The sequence below is a fragment of the Trichomonas vaginalis genome, chromosome II (assembly GCF_026262505.1).
Source record: "Trichomonas vaginalis G3 chromosome II, whole genome shotgun sequence".
Classification (NCBI taxonomy): domain Eukaryota; phylum Parabasalia; order Trichomonadida; family Trichomonadidae; genus Trichomonas; species Trichomonas vaginalis.
Window position 1 is genome coordinate 12,153,461 of NC_067204.1, and position 20,262 is coordinate 12,173,722.

The following is a 20,262-nucleotide window of genomic DNA, read 5'->3' on the forward strand; positions in this document are numbered from 1 at the left end:
AAAGAACCAGAACTTAAGTCGGGCCTTCGGTCTTGGCGCATGACGCCGTGAATTTAAACTCAGCTTCAAACGCTAACGCTACATCAGATGTTAAGTTAGAGTATCCACCACTGGACCAAATTCTTTCAAGAGAAGCCAACGACAACCCTTACACAAATGTTCAAACAAATCCTTCAGATAACGTAGACCATTACCTCCTTCAGTTGTATCAAACAATTTTACTCAAAGACGATAAGAAGCTTTTGACAAATCTTATAAGCAAGAACCAAATAATTCTAACAAAGGAGGACCTTGAAAATGTTATATCACGAATAACAGGGAAACAATGTGTCATTGACTATCTCGACCCTGAAATCGAATGCTGTGGTCAAACTCCAATATTCATGAAAATAGGTAACATCCGCATCATTGAAACACCAGGAACTACAGGAGTTGAGTTTAAGTATAGATATTCGAACGAGTATACAAAACTATCTACTTACTATAAGCTTTGTCTTAAATATGTTTTAGTAAATTAAAGCAGTCAGGAGGGCTCTTTGAGCCCATCTTGGCGCTTTGTGCCGTCAGTCAAAAAAATTTCAAGTTAGCAATTTGTAATATCTATCCAAAACTTCTTCAACAGTATCGAACTCATCTTCATAATGTAGACCTAATCTTATTGACTTGGTGCAGTTTTCACTAACACAATATTTTTCTGTTCTCTTGACTGACATAACTAACTCATTTGTTTCATCAAACAGCAACAACCAAAGTTCATGACCTAATACATAACATTCATACTTTATATTTTTAGCTCTGAGTTCTCTTGTAAGCTGTTGCATTTAATATTTTCGAAAAAGTCAACTTCAACAGTCATTCGCACTGGTGCCTTCAGTACTACAGGCTCTCCTTGAAAGTCAACGAGTCTGAATTGCATGTCTTTCAAATTATGAGGACTAATGCAAACCCATTTACCTAAATGAGTTACTATGACTGGAACGTTTGGAATGAACATTGAATTTACTTCATAACAGAAAGACTTATATTCTACTGAACCTTTACTATTAACTCCTGAAATACCTGTGATATTAGCTATTTTTGACTCAATGTACAAACAATTGCCATAACATACGTATGGAACAAATTTCATCTCAATCGTTTTGTCAACACTTTTCAAAGGAAATGTCATATGGTATGCTCCCAGAAGCAATTGTACTCTATGACTCATTCGTGTTATCTTAAACTCCTTCGCATAACTGAACTTCAAAACTCCTGCAATAAGTTTAACATTCATTAAGTTTTCTTCGTTATCCTTGTTTATTGTAGTATTTATGAGAGCATTTAACACTCCAGCTAATGTTTCCATCTTATATTCTACATTATTGTGAAATCTTATTTCGTGCTTCTTTCCATCTATTTCAATCTCTATGAAATCTGTTTCATCTGTTATGACAAAAGTTGCGATAGTGTTAAAGACAACCATTCTGAATGCAAGTGCCTCATTCTGTAGACCTAAGTTTGTTTGTAGTTTTACTGTCCCGTATTCGTTCGGGTCTGTACTTTGCAAATAGAACAACATTTTATTCTCATTAAAATATGAGTATAGCTGCATATGCGTATGAAACAAATGAAGCAAGAAGAGCACACGAATTAGTAAATGAAAACTCAACTTTAACAGTGGAAGGTAACAATTTAGTCATTGACGATGGAAAAACTAAAAAAGTCATTGATTTTGATACTTTTAACACTTATGACCCATTCATTACAACAAGCAAAGTTCCTATCATAAATGATGGAACGGTGCAATATATAAATTCTACAGTAGATGCCTTATTAGTGAAAGTACTAAATGTTCTCATTGAATTGTTAAAGAGCTTCCGATTTGACGACAACATTAAATGCTTAAAGAATTTAGTCATGAATGAGAAACAAATTCTCGGCGTTGCTGGTAGCAGTAATAATGTACACCTTATGACATTAGAATATTATAACGAACATAAAGATGAACTGAAAGGAGAGAAGGGTGACACCGGACCTCAAGGAATACAAGGACCTCAAGGCGAAAACGGTTTGGATGGTGAAGATGGAAAGGATGGAAAAACTGCTAAATCATGGATATGGAACCTTATAATATACTGGTTTAACAGCTGCTTCATATGGAGTTCTTCAATACAAATCGGAAAGATATGGGCAGTACTTGGTGAAGAAGCTTTAGATGACGTTAAAAATGCTTTGAACTTCATTTCAAATGGTTCGGATACTATTAAAACTTTATCTGGTTGGATGCAAGAAACAAGGAGTCAAATAGATACTGTAAGACGTATAGCAACAATGCACGTACGGGATTGGATACTTTACGAGAAGCACAAAATACACTAAAGGAAGCAAATGATATTCTTGGCTCAGTATCAGACATGCATGAAGATTGGCTTAAAGGTATTGACAAATCTTTAAAAAATCACAGTCAGTCTATTGCTGACTACAAGAAAAGTATAGATTTTTTACATAGTGCTATGGACGTACATGATGGAAGCATAAGGAACTTACTTAATGCTAACAATAACTTACCAGGAACGATTAAAGCATTTATAAAGTCCTTTGTAAAACCTGGTGCTCTAACATTTAGGTCTTTGATCGCAAGAGCATTGAAATCAAGAGATGCAGAAACTCCAACAGAACCTACAGAAGGAACTGAAACAACAGAAACTCCAGAAGAACCACCAAAACCAACAGCTAATGAAATATTGTTCGAATATTTTCCAAGGTACTCTGTTCTCATTGCATACATTCAAGAAATACTTAAGAAAGCAGACTTGACTTTAGGAGATGATGAAAGTTCTGTATATCTTTCGTTCCAGTTCCAAATAGCAGAACTTTTGAGACAGATATGCTTAATGTATGACAACATCTCTGATTTCACAAGATATGATGACGACCATGACCCCGAACACGGTGAAGAAGAAGTTTTACAAACATCCATTAAGACAGGAAAAGTTTTAACACAAAGTCTCATTATTGACACCGAAGATGGTGAAGTGGATGTTCTTCAAGAGCTGAAGAAAAATACTTCTGAAGGGGGTAGTGGTAGGCATGAACTTGAAATAAATGAGATAGAAGAGAAATTAGCCGAAAAAGCAGACAAGAACCATGTTCATTATATAAGTTCAGATGAACAGATTATAACGGACTACCATGGATATTTAACACAGGATGAAAGAGTGAAGACGAAAGATGTTAATGAAAGAAGATATAAATTCATTCGTGCTGAAGGTTATGACATACATTGTACTGTACAGTATGACACAGGTAAAGCACCAGAAGCATTTGGTTATAACAATGAAATTTATGCTTCATACTTCTTTGTTAACGGTGTATTAGTTGAACCAAGATTTACATTGAGAATAAGTAGAAAAATAACCGTTGAAGATGCTATTAAAAGTAAAGCTGACAAAGATGAACTTGACGCAATGAACAAAGTTTTGAAATCTCATAAACACAATATCTCCGATATAAATGAACTTCAAGCTACATTAAATAGTAAAGCTGACAAGAACCATACACATGAATCCTTCACTACTGTTAGAGCAGACAACATAATATTGAACTATACCTTAGGTTCAAATGCACCATTAGAAAATCCAAGTACAAGCGTAAAAGATACACTAAACTCCTTAAATAACAAATGTACGAATATCGAAGGTCATGTCAGAAACTTTGAAACACATGAACTACCAGCAATGTTAGATAAGAAAGCAGACAAAACTTATGTGGATGAAGAACTTGAAAAGAAAGCAAGCAGAGATGAACTTAGTTCGTATACTAGAGCAGAAGATATAGCAATAATTCAGAAAAGTATTGACAAAAAGGCTGACAAAACAGAGCTTCAAACATTAAAGACTGAAATATTGCAAGCTATATATCCTGTTGGTTCTTTATATACGTCAATGAATTCAACAAATCCAGCAAGTGTTTTAGGTTTTGGTTCTTGGGAGCAGATTGTAGACAAATTCTTATACTGTGCTAATAGTTCAAAACAAACCGGTGGTTCAAAGAAAATTTTAGAAGCAAGCCTTCCACCACATAAGCACACAGGAACTACAAACTTTTCTGGCGACCATATCCACTCATTAAGAGACCACCCATTATACAACTCAGACTATGAAGCCGGTCATGAAGTTTTATCTCCATCTTATAACAATTCAGCAAAAAAGACTTTTCGACCAACTGAACCAGGAGGAAATCATTCACACACTTTCACAACAAATCCAACAGGTTCGGGTGAAGATTATATGCCACCTTATATGACAGTTTATGCATGGTACCGCGTTCAATGAAATCTTTAACTTTACATAAATGAGCTTGAAAGAAGTATTCGAACAACATCCATGGAGGTCATTTAAGAAGTTCAATGAAGCTGCAAAGAGTTGGGGATTTACTAACAGAGCTGAAGTTAAAAAGTTCTTTGACAAAAATGTTGTACATCAAACAAAAATAAACCCTTACGACTACTTTTTACCAATTTACTCCAACACTCCTGACGCATACCAATTTGACACTCTCATTCAAAGCAGAAAAGGAGGACATAAACCATTCCTCATCTTCATTAATGTTAACACTCGTAAAGCATATGCATATCCAATGAAAAATAAAGGAACTCGTGAAGTGTTAAGAGTTTTACAAAAGTTTGTAGCAGAACATAACCCAAGTACTTTAACATCAGACCAAGACAGTACTTACCTCAGCAACGAAATCACAGAATTTCTCATTAAGCATAACATAACTCACTACACTACTGAAGACCATAACCATAACATACTCGGTATCATTAACCGCTTCATAAGAACGCTCAGAGATTTAAACCAAGAGCGAGACTTTACCGAAGAAACAATGAAACACTTTCTCGAAGTATATAATTCCTCAACGCATTCTACAACAGGACATACACCAAATTCAATGACACAACAACAAGAAGAAAAGTATATACAAAAGAAACGAAGTCAAACACAAAATATCAGAAATTCAACACAATTTACCCTCATTCCTGGTACAAAAGTTCATGTAGTTCTTGACGACAAACCGTTGACAAAGAAACGTTTAAGGTTAAGTCGAAATTATTATATCGTAGACTCTACGCAAGGTAATGGATATCTTATAAAAGCTGCTGACGACTCCATTGCATTTTACCCTCGACATAAATTAGTTGAAAGTAGTAATGGCAAACTTGCTGAAACCATTGACGAAGCAAAGCGAGGAGTGGTTATTGAAATACTTGGCTATAACATAAACGATGACACTTATAAAGTAAGATATGAAGGAGGCGTTGAAGATGTTATACCATCTAAGAACTTGAGAGAGTCAAAGCCAACACATCTGGGACCATTAGAGCGGGAATATTGGAAAGACAAAAATATGTCAGAAAGAATAAGAAAGTTCTTCTAAACTTTTTCGTTGGATGTAAATCAGACATGAACGAGAACAGTCATGATATCATTAATGGTACCATTTATTTTTATTGAATTCACCAAAAAATATAATTTAGGTGAAGTGGTGAGATTTCACCTAATTTTTCACCTGTTTTTTCACCCTCGTGAATTTTCATGAATTTCCTTAAGATAGAAAAATAACGCTAATTTTTTTCTAACAAAATTTTTTATCTTGTATGTAAGAAACAGAAATGTCAGTCGAAGCAAAAACATTCACGAACAAATCTAATGGCGAAACATTCACAAAAGGCACTTATAACGGTATTGAAGTCTTACGTAGAGACAAGGATGGTTACATTAATGCAACAAAGATGTGTCAGCAGTTTAGGAAAGACATTAGAAAGTTGTTGGAAAATAAGTCCTGGGAAGAGTATTATAAGGCATTTTGTGAAGAATATAGCAACCGCCGGAATTCGGACTGTTGCTTTTTATACAAAATTCATGCAGGAATTCCTGATGAAATCAAACAGGTTAGAGGAACGTATGTAGACCCAAGACTTATAAACTATATAGCAATGTGGGCTTCTCCAAAATATTGCATAGCAGTTGGAAAAATTATGGACTCCATAGACAAGAAAGTTCATGAGAAATTAGATGAAGAAGAACTTGAAGATACAGTAGAGAATGCTAAACCTTTGTTCGAACAAGAAGTTAGAAAAATGCGCGAAAAACAATTAGAACATGAACGTGAGATATGTTATGGTTATAGAGATTCCCCATACGAACTAGACCAATGGGAACAAGAAGATTTAAAGAGAGAATTTAGAGAATATGAACTCGCTAAGATAGCATTAGAAGCTGCAGAAAAGAAGTTAAAAGCTTGGGGTCGTTTTGTACAAAAATATTGTGAGTAAATGAACCATTTATTTTTATTGAATTCACCAAAAAAATAAAGTTTAGGTGAAGAGGTGAGATTTCACCTAATTTTTCACCTCTTTTTTCACCCTCATGAATTTTCATGAATTTCCTTAAGATAGAAAAATAAGGTTAGTTTTATTTTTATTTATTTTTTTATTTTGTATAAAAGATATGATTTCAACAATCGGCACAACAACAATTCAAACAACAACAGCACCAAATTCATTAGTCATGAATCCTACGTCAATGTTAGTAGAGATGAAAAACTTCATTCCTTCTTCATTTACTTTCGAAACAGAAATACAAAGAATAAAGCAAGAACTTTTAACAAGTAATTTAGACTGTACCGCACAGGATGAAGAAAATGAAGAATATCTTTATGACATGCAGGACATTATTGACCATTTACCAAATTGCCTGAAATCCAACAACAAAAGCTCACTATTCATGAATTCGATGAAATAGAAGTGAAACCAACTGACTCAGTAGAAATAAAGAAGTTCATACGAAAGGTAAATTATGAGTTTCTAGGATATCATTGCAACCATAAAATTATGGACAAAGATTGCGACATGGTTTATAAGAACATCTCTGACATATATAAATCGGAGGAGTTTAAGACATACGACAACTTTGTTTCATTAGTTGCAAAATGTGTATGGCAGATAAGAGATAAAGACAGAAGAGGTAAGGTATGGCATGAACAGATAAAACCAACTGCTTCAGATTTAAAGAAAACCATTGACGACTTAGTTGTTTTAGCAGGTAAGGTTTCAGAATATAACGCAAAAATGAATCCGCAATGTTCTAAATGTAAAGCAGCAATGAGGAAATATAACTACTCCGTCAAAGAGATAGAAAGAATGAGAAACGACTATGCAGATTTAAAGAAAGAAGCAGAAAAACCAGCAGAAAATAAAATGGACATGTTAGCATTTCTGAACAAAAACTATCCAACTGCTGACGATTTCCTTCACTCTGACGTCAAGAAGTATAAAGAAACCTTCGGCATTGTTAAAACTTTTGATGTACTAAAAGAAGAAATTGAAGCTACGAAGCTGTTTAGGATTTCAAATATACATCGTACAATTCATGTGAAACGTTTATAAAATAACTGGGGTAGAAATTAGGTGAAAAATTAGGTGAAATCTCACCTCTTCACCTAAAATATATTTTTATTGAATTCAGCAACAAAAATAATGAATTTCTTTAAGACAGAAAAAATAAAGTTAGAATTTTTTTTATTTATTTTTTTATCCTGTATATAAGAAACAGAAATGTCAACATCAGAGAACACAACAATTGCTATCGTTCATGAAGCCATAAATGAAGAATACGAATACATACAATATAACAAACAGTTACGTCTCATTCGTTCGGTCAAAGACGACATGTATCAAATGCAAAGTATAATAAATGCTCTTCGTTCTACAAAGCAAGCATATCATTGGTTTGAAAACCAACAGACAAAAGAACTTTTAGAAGAATTTCCTCATATGATTGCTTCCCTCGGAAAACCGGGGGAAGAGATTCCGTACGAAAATCGCAAGAATTTGGCACCTGGTTTGAAAGGTTATTATATTCATAGACTTTTAGTAAACGCTGTAGCAATGTGGGCTTCACCTCGTTATGCTTGTTATATTTTCATGATGTTAGATGAACTATATAAAGCAGAACGTGAAGAAATGGAAAAAAAACTTCAAGCAAAAGATGAAGTCATTGAATCCAAAGACAAAAGCATACAGAAAAGAATACCGCGTTCAGTACCAAAAGGAAAGGAAAAGAGTTATAAGTATATGATTTATACTGAAGATATGGAAGATAAAGATATGGTTATGTTGCATTTAGTCAGAAGAAACAACAAGAGCTTTTATGACCTCGCTAAGATATATAAATCTGACAGAAACTGGTTCTATCGTGAAAACTTACCGATTTCAATGACACCGAATGAGCAAATAAAGGAAGTTGTCAAAAATACTCTTCCTCAAACACACTATGACATCAAAGGTTGCACAATACTTACATTCAAAGAAGACTTACCGCTACTGAAAGAAAAGATAACAGAATATTTCGACAACTTCAAAGAGGAAGAATGAAAATCTACGCTAATTTTATTTTTTATAAAATTTTATCTCATATGAAAGAACATGAATTTAGAATATTCGGAACTCATGACAGAAGAAGAGAACGAACAACATGTAAAAGATTATGCAAAATTTCTGAAGACATACAAAGCATTTAAACAATATCTAAATGCTTCTAAAGATTATGCAAAATTCCTAAAGGTATATAAAGCTTATGAAAAAACGTATGAAAAGTTTATACATTGGGGAATTGTTGTAAAATATCGATATGAAGACTAACCAAAAATATATTTTTGCTTAAATAACGTCAGGGTCTATTTCTTCAACCATTTCCGTTCCTTCGTCAATGTCAATAGAAGCTTCTTCAACCTTTGGTAAGAATTTCTGTATAACATCTTTGTTCGTTATTGTCTTCAGAGATGAAGGATAATATTTCACAGATGTTTCACCCTTCTTATATTCTTTCTGTTCGGAAAGATTCATAGCAATACTGAAGAAGTCAACGTTAGAGTTCTTTATAACAGTATAGTGTGTATCTTTGACATTCACGAAGAAACTCTTTTGTTTCAAAACTACTGCTAACTCTTGTGAAGTATAACGTTTGCGGTCAATGACGATAGCTAATGGTCTGACATACTGACCAAACTTAGATTCTTTCACAAACTTCTTGTTAAAGATAACATTAACATTTGCAGCATTACTGAACTCATTCTTGATGGAAGTAGCGAGAGCATTGTATGAAAAGAACTTGCAATCTTGCATGTGTTTCATTAAAATAAAAATATTAAATTATTTTGAAAAATAACTTAAAAAAAATCTAATCTAATTTTTTCAAAAAATATTTTTTATTTCCTACTAAAGATGTATCGGAAGTTGTCTAAGTTAGAACACTCGGAAATAAAACAACTTCTAACAGAAGCTAACATAGATGTTGCAAAACATTACGCGACAAACAAAAAGGCACTCGCTGACTTCATTAAAGACTACAATGGTGCAGTTACTTATGATAGAATTCATGAGTTCATAAAGCCGCAACGCGGCGAGGACGAAGTCCATGCAAGAACTTTTCCTTTAAATGACGTTGCTATTGACTTATATCATAGACGTTCAGTACCACATGAAGTAAGAAGAGAAATGTTTGACATAACAAATGCAAACGTTGGTCATACTCGTAAAGCTCTTTCACATGATGTTCGTCAAGAAATGTTTGACATAACGAACTCAAACGTTGGTGAAACAAGAAGAAGAGACGACACACTGAAACAACAGAGAAGAGAGATGTTTAAAAGTGCTATAAAACAAGTTCGCAAAGCTAACGATGTCATTCGTTCCATTGACGACAAACCAAAAGAAGGTGAGAGATGGTTAAAGAAAGATGAAGAGAATAGGAAGAGAAATGTGAAGTCAGGCAATAGACTCATTGACTTTAACATCGAAGCTTTAGATGAACCAAACAGAGACTACTTACACAAACATTTCGGTAAGGTTTTCATGAGACTCTTAGAGAAGATTAAAATAAACTCACAACAGAGATGGATGGTATGTTATAAACTTGGTGGAAAGTATGAATGTTCTACGTTAAACTTCAATAATATTGGAACATTACTACATCAGCTCTTGAAGGAGAACTTTATATCAGAGATAGAAGCAAATGCCGCAGGTATTGTTGAAATGCACTATGACTTCTTCTTGACAAACATAAAGAATCTTACCGAAATAAAGATGTATGATTTAACTGAATATAAAGGCTTAACGATGTCAGATGTAAAGAAAGGAAAGCCACAGAAGCGACCATATAGAGATGAAAGCACACTGACAGAAAGACAGAAAAGATTATTGAACAGACTTAAACAAACAGGAGATAAACAAGATATAGATGACTTCTGGAATGAAATCCTTGGTGAAAAGAAGTTTTATAAGAAGAGAAGCGGTCAGTTCTGGAAGTATCTTTGCACATTACCTATAAATCTTGAACGTTACCAAATCTTCAATGAACTGAACAAAAGAACTACAGCACTTATGACAGAAGACAATTGTTTCGTTTATGCTTGCATTCAGGCTGGAGTAAATGAAGAAACTATTGACCACATGAGAGAAGTCATTCGTGTTAGAGACTTTCCTCAAAGTAAAGTACAAGAAATTTCTGACGCAACAGGTATAGCATTTAATGTTACCATTGGTTATTTCAATGACTCCAAAGATAACAGAATAATTCACTACATACCAAAAGAATGTGAAACTGCTCGAACTATTGACTTACTTCTTGTTGAAGACCACTACATGCTAAATGAAAGATTACCAATGACAACATACTTCTTCAGAAATTACAGAGCAATCTTGAAGGAGTGTGGTGGAATGAACATTGAGAAACAGATGAAGATTTATACAACGAGAGAGAACAAATATGTAGTTCGTTATGATAGAACAACACCGTTATGGGATGTTATGAAAACATTGTGGGAGTGCAAATATTTCGAACCTATTTCTTATGGAGAACTTTTCACATATACGACTGACTTATATAAACAGAACCTTGCACCATTTAAAGATTTGACATATGCTCCAAAGTATTGTGTACAACTGAAGAAGAAAGCAGAGTCAAAAGAAGTAAATAAAAATAAGTGCAAGTTCATTCCTGAGCATATTTTCTTTGCTGACTTTGAGTGTAGCACAGACGGCTTTCATAAAGCCTTTAACATCTGTTATGACAGTGAAGATGGTTCAGTGAGTGAAAGCATTTGGGGTCAGAACTGTGCAACAGAATTTTTGGAAAGACTTCCTGACAAGAGTTTAATATATTTCCATAACCTCAGTTATGACATAAACTTTATCTTAAGACACATGACAGAAGTGAAAGGAACTCCCATCATTAAAGGTTCACGAACAATGCAAATAACTGGTTTATATAAAGGACGGGCAATTATTATAAAAGACTCTTACAGTGTTATAAATAAGAAGCTTAAACTATTACGATGGAAACAGAGATATTAGAATAAGAGATGAAGTAAAGAAGTTGTTTGAGTTAAGGTTAAAGTATAAGAAAGAAGGAAATCCTTTGCAAGAAAATATAAAGCTCATTCTGAACAGTATTTATGGCAAAACTATTCTATCTCCTATTGAGTCAAAAATAACCATAGTAAATGACAAAGATGCTATAAGATATGCCATCAGAAACTACAACCATATAGTGAAGTTCGAAGGTTTGGATGGTTCAGATAAAACTATTTTCAAGCTAACGAAAAGCATTTGCAGACACTTTAACTTCTGTCCACTTGGTGTTAACATTCTGTCTATGTCGAAGAGAATAATGTGTGAAGTATTCTGTACTGCTGAGGACTTAGGAATGGACATCTTTTATAGCGATACGGACAGTATGCATCTCTACAATGAAGATATCCCTCGTTTAGCTGAAGAATTTGAGAAACGTTATGGAAGAGTTCTCATTGGTAAAAACCTTGGTCAGTTTCATTCTGACTTCGCAGAAATAACACCTGGAAAACAAAGTTTAGCATACGAGTCAATATTTTGTGGAAAGAAGACTTACATAGACTTACTCACAAACGATTTGAATGAAGTTGCATTTCACTGCAGAATGAAAGGCGTGAAGCAAGATGTTATTGCTTTAACCGCTAATGAAATGTTTCCTGACTCTGTTCAGTGTTTCTATGATGAAGATAAAGGTTTAATGGTTCCGCAAGGAAAATATGACAAAGATAGTAAATTCAGTGTCATGAAACTTTATAAAGCACTTTATGACGGTCAAGAGATTGCATTCGACTTGTGTAAGTCTTCTAGTCCTTGCTTTGCTGAAAAGTTCAACTTCTCAATAACGACTAAAACAAGCTTTATTCGTAAGTTGAAGTTCTGAGGTCATTTATTTTTGTCAGCAATGAGGTCATTCGTGATAAAAATAAGCCGCTAGCGGCAAGGGCGAAGCCCATGTGGTCATTTACAATACAGCTATTGTAGAATTTAAGAGTTGTGCTTCAATGTAGAGACAATCTTTCCCATCTGGAGGTAGCAAAACAGGTGCTTTATGGTCATGAGTGGAGAACATGTCTATCCAAAACTCACGATTGAAACCAGTTAATTTATAGTATTTAGGGTTAGGAAGTGGTGAATTTCTTGTATGACCAATGAACTCATTTTCAACTCCCTTACTTAAGTTTGAATATAATATAGCTTGCTTTCTATCCCAAATGCCAGGTGTTACAATCTTTGAAAATTCATTTTTCCTCGGAAGCATTGCATCATAATTGAAAACATTCTTGAAATCATCATTGGGTTCAGAGATTTGAAATCTTATACGTAATGGATTTTCTTTCTCTTTAGCTACTTCATTGAATGGTGAATATAAAACAAACTGACAGTCATGAGTTCCATCTTCATTTGGTACAAACTCGTAATGAAAAGCTATTAATCTTTCTACAATTCCTTCTTCTTTCAGTTCTGCAAGAAAATCACGTAAAGGCTGTAAAGTTTGTACTTCAATGTTGAACTTCTTTTGAAAATTTTCGTAAAATGTAATTATACAGTCTTCTAACGTTGTATCGTTATTGAAGTATTTGTATATGTGAATGTTTTGGGCGCTTAAAGACTGTTCGTCATTTTCTATCTCGACTTGAAGTATAAATTCAACTTTCCTAAATGCTCTCGTAATGTACATATTTGTTATGCCAATGTACTTCTCTTCATTTATGTTCACAATCCAGTCTGTTGGAAACTTAAACGTTACTCTGTTCCCTTTTATTTTAACGTCAGGGTTTTCACTACTGAACGCAACAGATAAAGGTATTTGTCTATACATTTAGTTCGGATAAAAATAAACCATTTACTCTTTCTTTGCTTCAGCTTCCTTTGCTTTTTGTTCTTCTCTAACTTTCTTCGCCAGCAAACGTGGGTTCTTCTATCTTCCAGCAGCTAATGCAGCAAGTTGTTTTTCACTAAGTTTTCTCTTTGGTCTCTCTGGCTTTTGTTCTTGTTTTTGTTCCTTCAGTTCGGATAAAATTTGTTCGCGAATTTCTTTCTTCAATGCTTCAACATCTATGACCCCTTGGGTCTTGTCCGTAGGACTTGTCTGAGTCATTTGACTGCAGATAAAAAACTAAATTAAACTTTAACCAATGTAAAATGAGCTTGTCAAAATCAGAGCGAGAGTCTATTATATTAAATGACGCAAGAGGAATACAACATCCTTTCTATTATGTAAGTCAGAGTAAAGATGGTAAAATATATGTAAGAAAAAGAAAGGTACCATTAGCAAATGCAGAGAGCGACAACATTAAGGTGCATGGCACCGAGGGTGAAGCCCATATAAAACCTTCTGTTCAAACTGAGCCACCAAAAGAACAAGAAGAAAAGAAGCCAGATGTACTTTCAATAACGAACCAAGAGCTTATTGCAAAGTTCGTGAATTTCATTGAAAAGCAAACCGAGTCAAAGAACCCTGACCCACCAGTGAAAGAAGTTGAGACAAAAGAGAATGTACAATTCATTGAAAATGTCAAGAAACAACTTCCACCTCGAATGCCAAGAAGAAGAGTGAGAATAATGAAGTAAAGAGATATTTTTATCCGAATCAAAGACATGCAGAACGAACAGTTAAACGAATTTACTCCAGCAGAGCATATTCATCAGATTCGCTCATATTTCGATATCATAGACAATGCAGTTCAAATTGGTGACACTAATAGAAAATATTCTGACGCAAAGATTCCATCACAACCTGGAACTGCTAAAGATAACACATGGGTAACATTCAATCTCTCACCTCCTGGTGAAAATATGTTGGACCTTTACAATACATTCATTACGTATAAAATGGAAGGTCAATTTATTGTAGATAAAGAAATTGGTTCAGGTTCCAATAAAACAAACCCACCAGGATTTTGGATTGGTTTCGATGACGCTTTCTATGCAGTTGCTGGATATCAAATCCTTGCAAATGGTCGTATCGTATATTCTCAAGACAACGCAAGAGAAGAAGCATATATAACTTCAAACTCACAAACTACCGAACAAATAAAGAAAGTAGATGTTTTCTCAAAGACTCGACATGAAGATGTATGGAGTCATTCGGGAACATGCAGAACAGGACAAATTGTTAGTGGTCCAATTACAGCAGGAAAATCATTTGATTTTAAGCTTCGTTTAAGAATTCCTGTTAGAAGATTCCTTCCATTAGAAGCTATTCGATTTATTCCAGCTTTTGCAGGAAACATTCAGCTTAAAGTAAAGTTCAGTAGCGACGCCTTACAATGCACATCTATATCTGTAAATGATATCATTGCTTTCAATCCAACTCTTAAAGTTGCATTTGCTTCAGATTCAAATCCACCGACAAATAAATTTGTTCCATGGAATGAACCATTCACTATGATAACGAAGGCGGTAGAAGCTAGTGGAACAGTTACTATTACAACTGTAACCCAGCAACTATTTCGAACAAAGATGGATTTTAATGAATGTTTCATTCATCCAAAGTCATTCTCTTTAGACCCTAACATTTATACAGAACTTGTAGAACATTATACAAACGAGGCTTTATGTTTTCCTGTTAAAGTTATGGATTGGATTCCTATGGACGGTTCATTCTCAAAGAATACAGATAGTTCAAGTGCAACATTTACAGCAGCTTATACGCCTATTAATGTTAAAAGTATTTGGGCACTATTTAGAAAGAAAGACAACTATTATGTTAATTTTGAGAACCCTAAGTTTAAATATCTTCAGCTTTCCATGGGAGCTTATGGAAATATGCCTGCAGAACCTGAAAAATCATATGGACTTGTATTTTATGAAATGGTTGCGAACGCTTGCAATACAAACAATGATATGATTGGATTTAATGAAGATGTTATGAGGTCATTGGTGGATGATGGTAGTGTGGAACATAAATGGGATAGCTATGACAACACACATTTCTTATGTGGTTTTCCAACAGAAGTGGACTTTTGCTTCCAGCAAGGTCAAACTTCAACAGCTCCAATAACATACAAATTGTCTGTTAAAGGACCTATTGAACTAGCAACTGAAAATGTACCAAAGCCACTTATTGGATTTATGAAGGATTGTTGCTTTGCCATTCAGGTAAGACAGTCAGGCATCCCAATAATAAGATTAGATGACTATAACTTAGCTGCGGACGATGGTGAGGAATAAAGGATGAACGTTTATTTTTAAAGCTTATAAATGAGTTCTTCATCAAGCTCTCGTGAACCTTCACCATCTGTGAAACAAACTTTACCAAACGATTATGGAGCACCTATTGAATATTTCTTACGAGCTGCACAATGGCAAAGAGCAGTCTCACCAAGGTTAGGTGTTCCACCAGCTCCTGTCAAAAATAGCATTTGGTCAAGTCCTTATATAAGATATGTTCTCCCACTAGGTTTGCTAGCTACAGCAGGAGCAGTTATGATGTTGAAAAGAAATAAAGCAAATGTTGTAAATAATACTGAAGTAGCTGAAGTTAAACAAACTCCAACACCTTCGCCAAAACCAACGCCTTCACAAGCAAAACCTTCAATGACTCCTGAACCTATGGAAGTACAAACTCCTGTTCAAAAGTCAACTCCTAAACCGACTCCAACATTTAAACCAGAACCTACTCCTCAAATAAATCGTAAAACTCCTGCGTTTCCTTACTGAAAAAATAACGTTATTTTTATTTTATTTGAACATTTTATTTAGAGTAAAATGACGACTAAAGTCACTGAAGCAATGAAACAAAAGTTCTTGGTAGAATACATTAAATCAGGAGCGGTTCCAGAAGGTTTTTACGTTCATACTATGAAGGATGGTAGAGTTCAGTTTAGAAAGATAAAGCAACCATTAGATAAAGAAGGAATTTTGAGAAAGATTAAACTTCATGAGGACAGCATTGCTGAACTTAAGAAGAAGCTAGAAGAGTTGGAGAAAGGAAGAGAGTTATAAAGCAATGAATTCAAGAGACCCAAAGGGTCAGAGCCGCAAAGCGGCTAGGGTAGAAATGAGGTTAGATATCGGGTTAGATCTAACCTTTTCAACTAAAATTTATTTTTGCGCTATGTTTTCATACGTGTGGGAGTGGTGATATCATTAATTTTTAAGTTTATTTTTTTATAAATGACAGAACAAAAATAAAGCATTTCTACTCAGCAGGAATGAGACCCTTACTGACTATGTATTCGTTTAATGCTTGATGAAAACAATGGTACATATTATCGTATGGGTATACACAACGTCTGTTTCCATCGTCGTCGTATATGTAGAGCTCAAATCCAGTCCAACCTTCTTTTGTACAATATGTAGCTTTATTTAAGTATGCATTTATGTAGATAAGGCAATTTTCTTCATCGCTCCAGAAATAATTTTTGTTCTTTGTTGAAATAGTTTTCGTTCCTCTGCGACCATAAGGAATGTATGCAATGAACTTTGCGTCATATGGGATTGTAATATATTCAGGGTTTCTTTCATCGTCAATGGGTCTGTCTTTGTTAAAATGCATGTTTCTCAGTTTTACTTGAGTTTTGAATAGTTCACGGAAACGTTCTGGGAAAGAGTCATAGTAAATGTAGTCGGACATGTCTTTGTAATGAAATAAAAAATTTTAAAAATAAAAATAAGGTTATTTTTTATTTAGTGAGGACGGTAGTGAATTCGTTAGTGAAGTCGTTAGTGAAGTCGTTTATGTGTCAGATGGTTTTGTAAATATTTAAGGTTAAGTTGGTGTTGTCGTTTGTGTTGTAAAATATACGTTACCGGTTTCGTAAAGTGTCAAACCGTTATCTTGGGTAAGGTGGAACGCAGTGCCACCGTACCGATGATAGGGATACTAACTGTAATTTTAAAAGTTCCATCGCAAAATAAATCTGTGGCTTCTTTTGCAAATTGAATTGCCTTCTCAAAACCAAAAAACATCGTCTCACAATTTGCTTGAAAATCATGGCCAATGAAAAACTGCTCGCCATTTATTAAACAAAAATTAGCAATTTCATCGTCTGTAATTTTTTTCTCCAACAGAAAATTTTCTGGACTTATTATAAACTTCCCTGACCAATGAATCTTTAATTAATGGGTTTTCATCAGTACCAACAGCAAGTTCTGTCATAAATTTTTTAATCTACTGAAAAGTGCCGTTGTCTTCAGAAAATTTTGCCATTGCCTTATTGTATATTTCTGTCAGAGTCATTGATTTATGAAGATCATTTTTTTCATTTTGTAACTTTTTAAATTGTCTGCATTCGGGTATATGTTCCTTTTGTAAATCTTCGGAAACTGAACTGTTCTCAATTTTAACTAAATAACGTGCTTGACAAGAATGATCGATGCAACGGTAGTAACGTTCAAGATTATTTGAATTAATAATATTTGTATGATCATGCGAATAAAGCATATCTTTGCGAACAATTGTATCAGGATATTTTCCAGTAACTGCGGGAATATTTTTAACTGCAATATAACTAAAGTATCTTCTGACAGCTTTAGATTCATTTTCGTGGTATTTAATATTAAAATATTGAAGAACTTGTTTGATTATATTCGTTTTTTCATCTCTCGATGTTGATTTTTGGTATTTATCAGATTGTTCCCTGATAAATATTTTATTTTCGTCTGTAAAGTTTGCTCTTTTTTGATTAAATATAGATGATTTTCCCATTAAAAAATGAAATGATGCAAAATTTACGAAAACCGTTCGAAAATTGAATTAAAAATGAAAAGTAATACTTAAATGAGGAATTCTTTGAGATATTGGTCTTAGATTGAATGTAGCGTCATTCTTATATAGAATATATATTCATATCATCGGAAATATGATAAAAAGCATATAATAAATGTCAAAAAAGTGAACAAATAAGCAAAGATATTTTTTAAAAAACAATGAAAAGTAATACTTAAATGAGGAATTCTTTGAGATATTGGTCTTAGATTGAATGTAGCGTCACAAATTTCACAAATATAATTTACTATACAATTTTATTCATTTTTTTAAAATGGCTGACGACAGTCTGTATCAACTAACTCAACTAGTCAAGCATAATGATTATTCTTCGGATTCATTAAATCAACTTTATCAATGCATAAGTACAATGACAGAAAGATCAATTGGATGCTTGAATTGGGATAAATTTTTCAAAAAAATCACAGTGACTGATGAAGTTCTTTTACATTTTTTAGCATCCGTTTTAAACATTGAAAAGATATCAGAATGTTTCAAGGATTCTATTTTTTATCACAATATTAATCTTGAAAAATTCAGTAATTTAACTGAAACAGAACAACAAACAATTTTAAATTCCTACAAAGCGGATAAATTTACATATTACATAATGTGCTCACAAATTGTAAAATCAAACTGGAACAATTTATCCCAAACTTTAGTTAATATTGCAAATCAATATTTGCCATTTTTAGATGAAGAAAAGCAAATATATATATTTACTGAAATAACTGGCAATTATCAAAATTTTGAAATTTCAGTTGCAAACTTGTTACTTTTTTATGAAAACAATGAAGAAAAATTAAGCAACTGTTTTAATTTAACATTGTTCCAGCAAATTTATTCCAAAAATGGAATCGAGCAAATGATATTTTTTGCTGCAAATACAATTTGTTGCAATAACACTTCTATCAATTTTTACAATCTCCTTGAAATTGAAGAAATGAATCCATTTGATTTTTTTTATTTCTCAATTCAATATAAAGAGATATTAAATTGCGATGATTTTCCAAAAGTTACAGAAGTAATCACAGGTTTAATCTCAGCTTCAAATATTAATGCTATTATGCGAATTTGCCAAAAAATTTTGGATAAAATTACATTTTATAAATGTAATTATTGCCATATTACCTCAATATGGAATTTTATCACAAATGCAGCAATAATTCTTCCTGATGAAGATTTATTAATCAAATTATTAAAATTCATAGAAAAAACAGAAAAAGCAACAGATGAATTATTCGAACCGGAGAATGATTTGGGTTTCTATGAATATTTAAATTCGATTTTCTCAGATATTACATCTGCGAGAAATAAGCAATTTCTCTTGGAATTTCTAAATACCCATGAAGATGACTTCACTTATGATCAAACATTGTGAGGTCATTTTTGATCAACAAATTAATTGAAATTCCGATCAAAAAAAATTCACAAATTGGATCAAAAAAATCGAATCTCAAGTTAAAAATAAAAAATTTCTACATTTTTATCAAATTTAGATTTTTTTTTCAAATCATGCGAATTGATTGAATAATTGCATATTTTATCCCATGCATCTAGAAGTATGTGTAATATTTTTGCTTTCATCAAGAAATTGTCGAATTTGATCTTAATTTTTTTTGAAAAATATACTTTTAGAAAAAGAAATAGTGATTGAATAGCTGCCCATGCTGTAAAAGGGTTATTTTTACAAGTAAAAAATTGTTATTTTTCGAGCAAGTCGAGGCTTTTTTACCATCTTATTTTTGAAAAATTTACGAAAAATTATATCTGAAAAAACGCTTCATTTTGATATCTTACAATGATAAAATACCAATGTTGCTGGGATATAATAGCTACACCTGGACATCTGCTACATTAATGCGTATGACAGGTAAAGTTGATTTCAAAAGTATAGCCTGGAAAGATTACAATAAATCAACGATAATTCAAAAAAATTTCTTATAAGTTAACATAATAAAAATTTAATTTTTATATTGCTTGTATTATACTTAAGTATATAATATATTTAAATCTTAGAATGAAAATTCGGGACGCCCTAACTATTCAATTTTCCCTTAGGACGCCCATAAACCTCTCAAAAATGTGATGTAAATATCACAATTTTGAGAAATTTACACTAGGACGCCTTAGGACGCCAACCCCTTTTTTACCTAAT

General features: G+C 33.2%; 19 protein-coding genes and 1 pseudogene across 20 annotated transcripts, besides 2 other annotated features; 14 read left to right on the forward strand and 6 right to left on the reverse strand.

The window, feature by feature from the left end:
• Positions 1–17,225: part of a mobile genetic element that runs on past the window's edge.
• TVAGG3_0531020 (uncharacterized protein) lies at positions 18–518 on the forward strand (the record flags this gene model as incomplete). The annotated part of the gene is made up of 1 exon (XM_051237586.1): positions 18–518. A coding segment is annotated over one exon (501 nt), but the record flags the coding sequence as incomplete, so codon positions are not given.
• On the reverse strand, positions 782–1,558 carry TVAGG3_0531030 (uncharacterized protein; the record flags this gene model as incomplete). Its single annotated transcript, XM_051237587.1, has 1 exon — positions 782–1,558. One exon carries the CDS (start codon positions 1,556–1,558, stop codon positions 782–784), a length of 777 nt encoding a protein of 258 aa, XP_051095411.1.
• On the forward strand, positions 1,576–4,313 carry TVAGG3_0531040 (annotated as a pseudogene). The gene has a single exon. A coding segment is annotated over exon 1 (2,738 nt).
• Positions 4,333–5,418, forward strand: TVAGG3_0531050 (integrase core domain containing protein family; the record flags this gene model as incomplete). Its single annotated transcript, XM_051237588.1, has 1 exon — positions 4,333–5,418. The coding sequence occupies one exon, from the start codon at positions 4,333–4,335 to the stop codon at positions 5,416–5,418; it is 1,086 nt and encodes a 361-aa protein (XP_051095412.1).
• TVAGG3_0531060 (uncharacterized protein) lies at positions 5,654–6,316 on the forward strand (the record flags this gene model as incomplete). The annotated part of the gene is made up of 1 exon (XM_051237589.1): positions 5,654–6,316. The coding sequence occupies one exon, from the start codon at positions 5,654–5,656 to the stop codon at positions 6,314–6,316; it is 663 nt and encodes a 220-aa protein (XP_051095413.1).
• Positions 6,492–6,785, forward strand: TVAGG3_0531070 (organellar and viral DNA polymerase type B; the record flags this gene model as incomplete). The annotated part of the gene is made up of 1 exon (XM_001581913.1): positions 6,492–6,785. One exon carries the CDS (start codon positions 6,492–6,494, stop codon positions 6,783–6,785), a length of 294 nt encoding a protein of 97 aa, XP_001581963.1.
• TVAGG3_0531080 (organellar and viral DNA polymerase type B) lies at positions 6,875–7,429 on the forward strand (the record flags this gene model as incomplete). Its single annotated transcript, XM_001581914.1, has 1 exon — positions 6,875–7,429. The coding sequence occupies one exon, from the start codon at positions 6,875–6,877 to the stop codon at positions 7,427–7,429; it is 555 nt and encodes a 184-aa protein (XP_001581964.1).
• On the forward strand, positions 7,598–8,416 carry TVAGG3_0531090 (KilA, N-terminal/APSES-type HTH, DNA-binding family; the record flags this gene model as incomplete). Its single annotated transcript, XM_051237590.1, has 1 exon — positions 7,598–8,416. One exon carries the CDS (start codon positions 7,598–7,600, stop codon positions 8,414–8,416), a length of 819 nt encoding a protein of 272 aa, XP_051095414.1.
• Positions 8,702–9,175, reverse strand: TVAGG3_0531100 (uncharacterized protein; the record flags this gene model as incomplete). The annotated part of the gene is made up of 1 exon (XM_051237591.1): positions 8,702–9,175. The coding sequence occupies one exon, from the start codon at positions 9,173–9,175 to the stop codon at positions 8,702–8,704; it is 474 nt and encodes a 157-aa protein (XP_051095415.1).
• Positions 9,266–11,395, forward strand: TVAGG3_0531110 (organellar and viral DNA polymerase type B; the record flags this gene model as incomplete). The annotated part of the gene is made up of 1 exon (XM_051237592.1): positions 9,266–11,395. One exon carries the CDS (start codon positions 9,266–9,268, stop codon positions 11,393–11,395), a length of 2,130 nt encoding a protein of 709 aa, XP_051095416.1.
• Positions 11,697–12,272, forward strand: TVAGG3_0531120 (organellar and viral DNA polymerase type B; the record flags this gene model as incomplete). The annotated part of the gene is made up of 1 exon (XM_001581915.1): positions 11,697–12,272. One exon carries the CDS (start codon positions 11,697–11,699, stop codon positions 12,270–12,272), a length of 576 nt encoding a protein of 191 aa, XP_001581965.1.
• TVAGG3_0531130 (uncharacterized protein) lies at positions 12,354–13,211 on the reverse strand (the record flags this gene model as incomplete). The annotated part of the gene is made up of 1 exon (XM_001581916.1): positions 12,354–13,211. One exon carries the CDS (start codon positions 13,209–13,211, stop codon positions 12,354–12,356), a length of 858 nt encoding a protein of 285 aa, XP_001581966.1.
• On the reverse strand, positions 13,311–13,490 carry TVAGG3_0531140 (uncharacterized protein; the record flags this gene model as incomplete). Its single annotated transcript, XM_001581917.1, has 1 exon — positions 13,311–13,490. One exon carries the CDS (start codon positions 13,488–13,490, stop codon positions 13,311–13,313), a length of 180 nt encoding a protein of 59 aa, XP_001581967.1.
• On the forward strand, positions 13,535–13,963 carry TVAGG3_0531150 (uncharacterized protein; the record flags this gene model as incomplete). The annotated part of the gene is made up of 1 exon (XM_001581918.1): positions 13,535–13,963. One exon carries the CDS (start codon positions 13,535–13,537, stop codon positions 13,961–13,963), a length of 429 nt encoding a protein of 142 aa, XP_001581968.1.
• On the forward strand, positions 13,991–15,565 carry TVAGG3_0531160 (uncharacterized protein; the record flags this gene model as incomplete). The annotated part of the gene is made up of 1 exon (XM_051237593.1): positions 13,991–15,565. One exon carries the CDS (start codon positions 13,991–13,993, stop codon positions 15,563–15,565), a length of 1,575 nt encoding a protein of 524 aa, XP_051095417.1.
• On the forward strand, positions 15,596–16,054 carry TVAGG3_0531170 (uncharacterized protein; the record flags this gene model as incomplete). The annotated part of the gene is made up of 1 exon (XM_001581919.1): positions 15,596–16,054. One exon carries the CDS (start codon positions 15,596–15,598, stop codon positions 16,052–16,054), a length of 459 nt encoding a protein of 152 aa, XP_001581969.1.
• On the forward strand, positions 16,103–16,339 carry TVAGG3_0531180 (uncharacterized protein; the record flags this gene model as incomplete). The annotated part of the gene is made up of 1 exon (XM_001581920.1): positions 16,103–16,339. The coding sequence occupies one exon, from the start codon at positions 16,103–16,105 to the stop codon at positions 16,337–16,339; it is 237 nt and encodes a 78-aa protein (XP_001581970.1).
• TVAGG3_0531190 (uncharacterized protein) lies at positions 16,536–16,970 on the reverse strand (the record flags this gene model as incomplete). Its single annotated transcript, XM_001581921.1, has 1 exon — positions 16,536–16,970. One exon carries the CDS (start codon positions 16,968–16,970, stop codon positions 16,536–16,538), a length of 435 nt encoding a protein of 144 aa, XP_001581971.1.
• Positions 17,225–20,258: a mobile genetic element.
• TVAGG3_0531210 (MULE transposase domain-containing protein) lies at positions 17,508–18,044 on the reverse strand (the record flags this gene model as incomplete). The annotated part of the gene is made up of 1 exon (XM_001581922.1): positions 17,508–18,044. The coding sequence occupies one exon, from the start codon at positions 18,042–18,044 to the stop codon at positions 17,508–17,510; it is 537 nt and encodes a 178-aa protein (XP_001581972.1).
• TVAGG3_0531220 (histidine kinase family) lies at positions 18,379–19,485 on the forward strand (the record flags this gene model as incomplete). Its single annotated transcript, XM_001581923.2, has 1 exon — positions 18,379–19,485. The coding sequence occupies one exon, from the start codon at positions 18,379–18,381 to the stop codon at positions 19,483–19,485; it is 1,107 nt and encodes a 368-aa protein (XP_001581973.2).
• Positions 20,259–20,262: the final 4 nt, after the last annotated feature.